At 43.5% G+C, this 10,927-nt stretch overlaps 1 protein-coding gene across 1 annotated transcript; it reads left to right on the top strand.

Annotated features, from left to right (window-relative positions):
* Nucleotides 1-291: 291 nt before the first annotated feature.
* Nucleotides 292-4,595, top strand: LOC125018603 (NACHT, LRR and PYD domains-containing protein 14-like). The gene is made up of 6 exons (XM_047602625.1): nt 292-599; nt 764-937; nt 2,777-2,950; nt 3,219-3,392; nt 3,661-3,831; nt 4,039-4,595. The coding sequence occupies exons 1-6, from the start codon at nt 325-327 to the stop codon at nt 4,046-4,048; spliced, it is 978 nt and encodes a 325-aa protein (XP_047458581.1). The 5' UTR covers nt 292-324; the 3' UTR covers nt 4,049-4,595.
* The last annotated feature ends 6,332 nt before the right edge of the window (nt 4,596-10,927 follow it).

The following is a 10,927-nucleotide window of genomic DNA, read 5'->3' as shown; positions in this document are numbered from 1 at the left end:
GAGTTTCTGGCTGCAGTCTACATGATCCACTGTTACACCAACAGGAAGACAGAGAAGCTGCAGGACTTCCTGGGAGGAAACTACAACAACTCACCTCTGGATGAGTTTCTGAACAGAGTCATGATTAAATCCCTGGAGAGTAAAAATGGTCACCTGGACCTGTTAGTTCGCTTCCTTCATGGCCTCTCTCTGGAGTCCAACCAGAGACTCTTAGGAGGTCTGCTGGGTCAGACAGGGTCCATCTGGAGACTCTTAGGAGGTCTGCTGGGTCAGACAGAGAACAGTCCAGAAATCATCCAGAGAACCATCAACAACCTGAAGAAGATGAACACTGGTGAAATGTCTCCTGACAGAAGCATCAACATCTTCCACTGTCTGATGGAGATGAACAACCTCTCAGTTCATCAGGAGATCCAAGAGTTCCTGAGGTCAAAGAACAGATCAAAAAAGAAACTCTCTGATATCCACTGCTCAGCTCTGTCCTACATGCTGCAGATGTCAGAGGAGGTTCTGGATGAGTTGAACCTGGATCAGTACAGAACATCAAAGGAGGGACGACGGAGACTGATCCCAGCTGTGAGGAACTGCAGAAAGGCTCAGTGAGTCCTGATGTGATCATCAACAGAATCAATCAGTGGAGATTAGTAGTTTAGTGGAATTAATGTGGAGAGAAAATGACCAACTGTCCATTCATCAAACGCAGCACATTCATAGAAATGTCTTCTTCCATTATAACATATTTTATTTGTTTGTCTCATGACAGACTTGTTCAGTGTAGACTATCAGAGAGTCACTGTGAAGTCGTGGCCTCAGCTCTGAAGTCCAACCCCTCCCATCTGAAACATCTGGACCTGAGTGAAAACAACCTGGAGGATTCAGGAGTGAAGCATCTGTCTGCTGGACTGGAGAGTCCAAACTGTAAACTGGATACTCTGAGGTCAGTTTTCATTTCTTTTCTTCTCAGGCTTGTCTTTTCTTATCTTCAGACATAATATGAGGAGGTTGTTCGTTACCTGCTTGACAGTTTCAACTGTGACTCAAGTCTTCCTCAGAAGCATCATCCGACATGTTGCTGACGTTTCATTTGTCAGCTGGCCGGCCCGCCAAACCTGTTAGAGTCTGTCGGGCCGGCTGCGGAGAAAACAAAAAAGAAACCGTTAACAGTTAGAGTGGTGTATTCGAATGGAATGGACGGCCCTCTCCCCAGCCAATTCCACAAGCCCCTCCAGAGGAGTCCCCAGGTGCTCCCAGGCCAGAAGGGAGATATAATCTCTCCATCACGTCCTGGGCCGCTCCGGTGGGGCATGCCTGGAACACCTCTAAGGGAGGCGTCCTGGAGGCTTCCTTACCAGATGTCCAAACCACCTCAACTGACTTTCTCAACGTGGAGGACAGCAGTTCCACTCTGAGCTCCTTACCCTGTCTCTAAGGCTGAGCCCGGCTGCCCTGCAAAGGAAACTCACTTTGGCCGCTTGTATCTGCGTTCTTGTTTTCAAGGGCTTGGGTTCCAGAGCCAAAGCTATGTGTTGAGGTGAGGCCAACTATATCTAGTTGAGAGCACTCCTTCCCTGCCAGAGAGGTGACGTTCCATGTTCCAAGAGCCATCTTCCATAACTGAAGATCAGACCGCCAAGGCCCCCTGCCCTGATCCACATAGCACCAAACCCTTCATGCTCCTCCTGTGGTTAGGGCCTGATCTGGCCCTAGCCACAGGCCGGGCTCTAGAGTGGGGCCCCAGTAGCCCTCCAGGCCGGGTACACATGCACTTGTTCTCCTTCTTCATTCAGGGTCTTCTGAACCATTCTTTATCTGACCCTTCGCCTAAGACCAATCTGCATTGAGAGACCCTACCAGGGGCAATATACCCCAGACAGCATCACCCCTAGGGTCAAACTCCTCTACCTCGTCAAGGAAGTGGTATTATTTAAATTAATATTCTGTTCAACTTGCACATCACAAAATGTCTTAAAAATAAAAAGGCACCGTTTTTGGACAAAGTTTTCATTCTTTAAAAACCGGCACCATTTCAAAAGTACCTGTTTGGCTCCGGTATGATAAAACCTGAATGATATCCAGCCTTATACTGCTTTCAGATTGAAAATCCCAGGTCGACCTGCCCTTGGTGTGCTTCGACATCGACAGAAGTCCCGGGTCGGACCTCCTGCTGTGAGAGCTGCGTGCCTGCTTTTTCCTCCCTCATACATCATCGCGTACATTGCAGATAAAGTTGAGGTTGTTGATGACCTGAAGAATGGACCCGTCAAACCCTGCTCCTTCAAAAGGATGCTGACATTAGAATAAATAACTGTGTCATGCACACAGCCCAATATCTGCTGCAAGCTCTCCTCTTTTCCTTGGGTGCAGAGCGCTGCCACGATCCTTAAAAATGTGTGTGATGTCGCTATACAAGTTGTATATAAACAAAGTCGCAGAGTTGCCGTTCACCTATGCGCTTCCATTAACGATCAACACATTTGATCTGTTTGATTGAAAAAAAAGAACAAAAATCTCTATTCTTTAGAGAACAGTCTTTATGGGACACGGCATTCCTGTTCACATCGAAGCCGTGTCGAGCCGAGTCGATAAAATCCTGAGTTGTTTGCGGAGTCATTGACCCAGGTCAACCTTTCACATCGAGGACCCAGGTTTTTCACTCGATATGCAAGGGGCTTTAGTTTCCACAGTATTTCCTGCTGAGCTGCAGTGGAGGGACAGGATTTTCTCATTTCAGACCTCAACACATCATCAACCATTTCATATTTTATTCTTGATTCAGACTGAGGAGCTGCAGTTTGTCAGAGATCAGCTGTGATTCTCTGGGACCAGCTCTGAAGTCCAACCCCTCCCATCTGAAACATCTGGACCTGAGCTTCAACAACCTGAAGGATTCAGGAGTGAAGCAGCTGTGTGGTTTTCTGGAGAGTCCAGACTGTAGACTGGAGACTCTGAGGTCAGTTCACTGTCTGTTACTGTTGTAGATCTGATATGTTTAATCACCAACTGAATCTAATTCATGTTCATCCAGAACTTTCCTCCATGAATCTGTAAATGTCCTTTAGTTCAAGATGAGTGTTTGTAGCAGAAACTGTAGAAAATGGTAAAGTCAATGAAGCTTAAAGGCTGTTAGGACACAGTAATGTTGAGCTGAACATTTAAAACATGAACACATCTGATTGAATCATTCAGGATTTAATCTACATCTTTTATTCTTTATTCAGGTTGAGGAGCTGCAGTTTGTCAGAGATCAGCTGTGATTCTCTGGGACCAGCTCTGAAGTCCAACCCCTCCCATCTGAAACTTCTGCACCTGAGTGAAAACAACCTGAAGGATTCAGGAGTGAAGCAGCTGTGTGGTTTTCTGGAGAGTCCAGACTGTAGACTGGAGACTCTGGGGTGAGTTCACTGTCTGTTACTGTTGTAGATCTGATATGTTTAATCACCAACTGAATCTAATTCATGTTCACCCAGAACTTTCCTCCATGAATCTGTAAATTTCCTTTAGTTCAAGACGAGTGTTTGTAGCAGAAACTGTAGAAAATGTTAAAGTCAATGAAGCTTAAAGGCTGTTAGGACACAGTAATGTTGAGCTGAACATTTAAAACCTGAACACATCTGATTGAATTATTCAGGATTTAATCTACATCTTTTATTCTTTATGCAGGTTGATTAACTGCAGTTTGTCAGAGATCAGCTGTGATTCTCTGGTCTCAGCTCTGAAGTCCAACCCCTCCCATCTGAAACTTCTGGACCTGAGATGCAACAACCTGAAGGATTCAGATGTGAAGCAGCTTCTTGATCTTGTGGAGAGTCCAGACTATAAACTGGAGACTGAGTGAGTAGAGGGTTCCAGTCAGTCCATGCTGCTTTCATCAGTATCGTCCTAAACACAGTTAGTATCTAAGATCCAGTGTTTCCTGTAAACCTGCAGCTTCTCAGTGAAGCTGTGAGAGTCTGTTGCTCTTTCTACTGGATTTGATGATGAAGGGAGTCTCTGGAAACAATCCTTTACCTCCTCTCTTCTTTCTCCTCCTCTCTGCAGGTGGCTGTAACAGTAGTAAACAGGAGGTTGTGTGCCGTGAGAGGATGAGCTGTGTCCTGATGATCCAGAGGTTGAAGCAGACTCTGACTGGACCATGTTACTGGGAGGTGGAGAGGAGTGGCTCCCACGCAGGAAGTTGGGGTTTAGATCTGAGTTTGTGCAAAAGCTGTGCAAAATTTGAGTTATTTCATTTTTTGTCAGTATTTATCAGTAGTTGCGTGAAAAGAAAACAAACTGAGTCTGTTAAAAATGGCTGTTAGGGAAATGTTTTGATCAAAACATTTCCCTAACAGCCAGTGTTTTAATACTGAAATTCTTTCCTTGTGGCGTGGCTTTAAGCCATGAAGTGGGAATGGTGGGTACCGAAGCTAGACCCGATTAGATCCACTAAAGTAGAGCACTAAAAAAGTTTAGTGTACTATGTATTGTATGCAATGTTTCTTTTACTGCTGTTTTTAATCTGTATAATGCATTTGTACTGATTCATAAGAAAATGTCCGGCATTGTTCCTAGACTGTAAGAAGTATTGTATAATAAAAATAACAATAATATATAAAGTGATGAAGTGATTATTATGAGATCACGGACTTCCACTTCCAGTTCTTCTTTGACCTTTGTGCACATTTTGGCGCAATTGTGGGAGGCATGGTTACTAAATACTATTACTGATTATTGATACTATTTTCTGATTGGTCGCTGGTTGAAGCGGAGCAGCCGGCCTTCGCCTCATCTATACCTGTGGACGACCAATTCTGCCACAATAAAAATGTTATGTATTTATTTATCCATTTATTTATTAATTCATGCATGCACTTCAGCGTATACAACAACATGTTATGCAGATAAGGGGGCTGTCCACACTGGCAGATTAGGGGTGGGCGATATGACGATTTTAAATCGTGAACGATTACAACGTGAAGAAGATCTGTCAAACTGTGGAGATCGTGGGGTCGTCTAGGACACATTCTATAAATTGCAGTTCTATGCTGATGCACCGACGCACCAGACGTATTACATTGTCAACCTGACCGACCAATCTTAGCGAATTAGGGCCAGTGACGCGCTTTCTTACCCGCCTCCTTGTTTATGTGTGTAGCGGTGGCCGCACGGAGAGTCATAGCTGAAAGCCAAACGGAGTTGGTCACAAAAAAATCCACTTCTATTATATGGAATTGGTTTGAATTTTCCTCAACTGATGAAGTGCAGGCAAATGTTCTGTGCAAAGTTTGCACAGAGCAGGTTCGCACGTCGGGTGGCAACATGGCGAACCTGTGCAATCGTTTGAAGAGGAATCATCCCAAACAATATGCTGAGAGCCAAACAGCGAGGGGCCCGGCGGCACCGGCACCGCAGGCAGAGGCAGCAGCTAGCGTAAGACCCAAACAGTCAACATTAACACAGGCGTTTAATAAAGGAACTCCGTATGACAAGTCAAGCAAGCGATGGAAAGAGGTAACAGAAGCAGTTACCTTTTATCTTGCAAAAGATATAGTACCGTTCAAGACGATAGAAAACAAGGGGTTCAAACACCTGCTTAAAGTAGTTGACCCGTGCTACGAGCTGCCCAGCCGAAAATACTTCTCCAACACTGCCATGCCACGTCTCTTAAACTTGATTGTTTGCGCATGCAGGCAAACTGCGACTATTTAAAATAAAATCGATTAAGAAAGGTTCTTTGGACTTAATTGTCTGTTTTTCAATTTTTCAATTTAAGATCCTGATTTTATTTTTAAAAAATTGTGAAATGATTTTTTTGCCATATTGCCCACCCCTATGGCAGATTAAAAAAAAGTTATCCCCTATTGGTTGATCAGCGAGTGCACGGATGGAATGCCATGCCATACTGTTCACAGCCAGCCAGGTAGTTTCAATTGAAATGATGCAGTGACGGCAGGCTGGAGTGAGGCGCTTTCATGTGGCAGAAAGTAACACTCAGTCAGAACTTACTTTTTGCAGTGGACCCTGTCTGATAGCCTGCTGCATTTAGCGCCAACCGTATGTATATATAGTTATACATACAAGAGGAGGAGGAGGTGAAATGTTGTCATAGGACAGAGAACATGTCCACTGCAGACAGGGACACAGTGTCGTCCTGTACCACTACGTTGTCTGACTGACACCTAACCATCAGACAGTGGAAGATGGACTGGAACTGGTGCAGATGGATTATTGTTCCATTCTCTTTGTAGGGAAAACACATACAAAACATACAGCACATAAAAAATTATGAAATCTATTTGTAGAATTGATTGTAATTAGAAAAGCATGAACCCTACCTGAGGCTCTGATTGAACTGAACAGAAGCTCCAAGTGATCCTGGCTGCACCTGTATCATATAGTCAGAGCCGGCCCAAGCCTCCATAGGGCCTGAAGCTAAATTAGATTTTGGGGCCCTCTGTTTCTGGCAAAAATATTGATTGTTGATATGCACACACCTACTATAAACTCATTGCAGCTCTGATTATCCTATTGTCAGTCTGAAATATCTTTACACATGTATGTGTTACATGCGTTATGCTGTCAGTTCAGGTGCAACAAAGTTTATTTTTGTTCAAACTCAACAGCAAGCACAGTCAAAACTATTCTGAATCAGTAATATTCTTAACTTAATGTATTGATACTCGCGGCTGAATAATTGATACTTTCTGGGAAAAGAAAATATATTTTATTGCCAAGCCCTAGTATGACGTCACTGTAAGATCTCTGATGACCAACTTTGTTGTTAATACTAATCACTGCCAGTCCACTCATCCTTCCTTTTACCATTGAAGATCTCAAGTAGTTCTTCATTCATTTGAGCGTTGAAAAGCTCCACTCTGCAGACGCAACAGTCACAGGGAGAGTTCAGGCTATCCATAGAGCTACCCATCAGTGGCCCATAAGCTCCTCACTTTCAACTTTCTGCTCTTGTGTTGGTACATTTTTTAAATGATGACTAGAAAAGTAATGTCGTTCTGGACCGCCTTTTCTGTCCTTGTTGGGAGAAGAGGATTTACAGCAGGAGTTGGATGGGATCGCGGCTGAGATAGCCAAACTTGGCTTTCTCAGGACGGTAAAACAAATGAAGGAGAAACTGAAAAATTGAAGGCCGATTATCGGGTAGCCAAGGGGCACAATAATATGAGTGGTGCTGACCGAAAGGTCCAGAAATGGTAAGAGGAAATGGTTCTTTTGGTTCTTTTTACCCCTAAGGTGAACTGACCGTAGCCTCAGCGCTGAAATCAATATCTATTCTCTGTGAACCAAATAAATATCCAAAATGTGAGAAATTGTCACATGATTTGTGCGTAGGTGAACTACAGTTTCCAAACGGTATAAAGATCCTGGGCTGAAGGAGAGGAAAATATCGTCCTTCGACAAATTGGGGGCTTGTCCGGGATGCCAAGAAAGGAATGTAGCTACACTGGAGGAGCATCTCTTACAGTCAGTGGCCGCAACTAAGTAAAAAGTGAGCAGAAAACCTCTTAACCAAACTTCTGCATGTCTTATGAGACATTTCGTGGCTGTGAGAGTATGATTCAACAGTAGTACTGTTTGTAAGAATAAAACACAGAGAAGACGTACTGATTAGTCGTATAAAATACCAGAGAAGGGTTTAGAAGTTCCCCTCATCCAGATAGTCAGGCTGGATATTGCCTGATTGTCTGGATGTAAAAGCTGCCCTCTGAGTTTATGGGAAAAGAAGAGAAAAGATAAGAAAAATGGCCGACTAGCACGGTTTAAAGGCCGGAGGGGTCTGATCAGCCCCCAAAAAGGACCGCAGTCTAGGAGTTTAGGGTTTAGAAGGTCCCCTTTGTCTAAATATTTAGGTTTGTAGATCGCCTATGCTTTCAGAGAATAGAAGCTGCCACTCCAAACGCCTGTAGATCAGACTAGGAGTTAGGGTTTAAAAGGTCTCCCTTTGTTGGAATATCTAGGCTTGTAGATCGCCTGGGTATTCAGACAATAAAAGCTACCACTCTGAGTGTCTGAGTAGATAAGACTAGGAGTTAGGATTTAAAAGGTCCCCCTTTGTCTGAATATTTAGGCTTGTAGATCGCCTGGGTATTCACAAAATAAAAGCTACCACTCTCAGTGTCTGGGTAGATGAGACTAGGAGTTAGGGTTTAAAGGTCCCCCTTTGTCTGAATATTTAGGCACGTGGATCCCCTGGGTATTCCGAGAATAAAAGCTACCACTCCGAATGTCTGAGTAGATAGATAGATAGATAGATTACTTCATTCATCCCCGAAGGGAAATGAGGTAAGGGAGTAGGAGTAGGAGAAGTACAGGAGAAGAATTTAGAGGTCTCTAAATCAGACAATTCAGGCCCGATATTGCCTGATTGTCTGAGTGTAAAAGACACCCTCTGAGGTAATAAAATAAAAATAAGACATCATTATAAAATAACAGAAATAGAGAGAGATAAAAAAAGAGGCTATGAGGTTTATGTAGGTATTGATAAGGTGTCTTGTGTTTTTACTGTTGTGAGTGAGATCTGCAGACCACGCCGAAGCACCGGGTGGATGGAAATCTAACGGTGATAACATAACTCCACTGTCTGTTGAAGTAAGCTGTTCAAGGGTCTAAATAAGTTCTGATGTCGTGACCGGGTCCTTACGTGAACGGTCACTTGGGCTGAGAACTCAGGACATAGCGTGCCATACCTCTCAGCTGGCCAGAGTGTGAATGAGAACACAGTATGTGTGATTCAGACACAGCTGAACCAGGGACATTAGGAGCCCACTTAAAGGAAAGGAGGGATAAAACGATCCTTCCCGGAGAAGAGAATAAAAGGAGGGCTTAAAGATTTTGAAAAATGGTGCAGAGACGTAACAACAGATGATCTGTTCAGTAGCTTAGAGGGGCCCCCCCACTGACAACCACTCTATACGGGAACTCTCTAAAATATAAAAAAAAAACAAAAAAACAATTGATTCAACTGATGACACAATTTGAAAAATCGGGAAGGTTATCAAAGGGAAAGAAAGAAAAAGAAAAGGTTAATATTGAAGATCATTTAAAATTTACAAACATGCATTTTAACAGTTGCTTTTCTAGCCACAATAACATTCCAGTGCAAGCAGTCCAGACCGGAGAAAAGCAGGAAGATAAGGACGGACTAACAAGGACAACCGCCGCGACAATTGGTGAGATACCACTTCTATACACACCACAGGAAGCGCAGGCTAATGCACCAACATCACAAAATAAATAAATAAATAAATAAATAATTTAAATCTGTTTGTGGACACTAGGACTATGATGGAGAGAGCAGGACAGGAGAACTCTAATGAACAGTATAACCCATACAATTTGTTTGTATAGATGCCACAAATGATTGTAACCAAAGCCATGCTTACATGTGAATTAAAAACCCACGCCGGGGGAGGCTGTTGAGCAAGCATATAAAGAAGAGTTAAGAGAGGAGCAGATAAAAGAAATGAAAAGTACGTTGAATGAATTAAAAGATAAAATGGCCAAATTAACTGTTAGAGCCAGTGAAGTGGAGTCAAGGTCAGAGTATGGAGACACAGGAGGGAGTGACGAAGGGAGTGAGGGAGATGGGGTTTAAGAGAGAGAACATGGGGTTTAAGAAAGTGGATGACAGGGACATGATAAGATACCTGGAAGAACAAACAACAAAACCACATGATACTGAACAACTAACAAAGGTCTTGAAACAGTTGGGAGAGAACATCACAAAACAGATTGAGGCGTTGGAAAGATTAGAACACGGACTGCAAAACACTTAAGAGAACACTGTGCCCCAAACATACCATTACAGAAAGAATCAGAATCAGACAGTGAAGTAGGACAGAGGCAGGCATCACCAACACACATGCCGTATCCTCGTGACTTGACCTAAGATACAGAACGGGTATATGGACAAAAAGGGACATAGGCGAAGAGACAGAGGGAGAATAAAATGCTGACCTACAGGTCATGGCTTACACTGGCCTGTTTGGCAGTGGTAAGCCTGATAGTGATCACGGCTGAATGTAGAGGGGAGATCACAGATTAAGGAAAAGGATGCTGTAAGTATCCCCCACAAAATAATTATTCCAACAGGGGGACCCAAAATTCGAACACGACTCACCAAGATCAATGTATACAGAAGTACAAGGGGTTGAGCTTTATTATGAATGGGGTACCAGATGAGTTTAAATTAGCTGATCAGATCGCACCCGGGTGGGGATCCATATTCCTCTGGATTACACCTAACAAAAATGTGGATGAATAAATTATTTACATTATAATATCTAGAGATTGGCAAACTATACAAGAGATGGGTCTCTTACAGCACACCAGAATAGACTTGCTATTGCTCTCGATGTGATCATAGCTGGAATAAGGGAGGTGTCCGTAGCATGTTTGGAGAAGTGTGCTGTACATTCATCCCCAATAATACTGCCCCTGATGGATCCCGGATCAAAACCTTGAGAGGCCTTAGAGCCCTCTCGAATGAATTAAAAGAATATTCTGGGGTCACAGACCCCTTATCTGGCCTGTTTGATAAATCTTTGGTAAATGGGGAAAGTTGGTAGCTAGCGTAGCTAGCTCACTGGCTATTGCATTTGTGGAGTTTGCTCTGTGTGGTTGTTGTTGCATCCCATGTATTAGGGCTCTCATCGTGTGGTGTATCAACAAGGCGCTGGGGAATATGGAGTCCAAGGGAGCGCCACCAGCGTACCAGATGAACCAAGCAGAGGGCGTGACTGCTCGATGCAAGTGCCGAGATACAGGAGAGGCCATTCCAATATTCAGATGGGGACTCTGACATTGAGCCTGACCTGGATGATGTAGTGTGAGCTCAGGGTCTACAATAACTGATCTTACGATGTTAGAATAGCATTTTGCTTTGTGGTTTGCTTCTGGGCTTTGGCTTTTGATATATACGTATAGATCC

This window comes from Mugil cephalus, chromosome 13 (genome assembly GCF_022458985.1).
Source record: "Mugil cephalus isolate CIBA_MC_2020 chromosome 13, CIBA_Mcephalus_1.1, whole genome shotgun sequence".
Classification (NCBI taxonomy): domain Eukaryota; kingdom Metazoa; phylum Chordata; class Actinopteri; order Mugiliformes; family Mugilidae; genus Mugil; species Mugil cephalus.
Note: the sequence above shows the minus strand (reverse complement) of the source record. Positions and strands in the feature narration are given on the sequence as shown.

Bases quoted from the DNA above. Each gene is read 5' to 3' on its own strand.
- LOC125018603 (XM_047602625.1), top strand. From the start codon at position 325: ATGAACACTGGTGAAATGTCTCCTGACAGAAGCATCAACATCTTCCAC. The intron at 600-763 runs GTGAGTCCTGAT...GTCTCATGACAG, and splicing joins AGGAACTGCAGAAAGGCTCA to ACTTGTTCAGTGTAGACTAT. The intron at 2,951-3,218 runs GTCAGTTCACTG...TTCTTTATTCAG, and splicing joins TGTAGACTGGAGACTCTGAG to GTTGAGGAGCTGCAGTTTGT.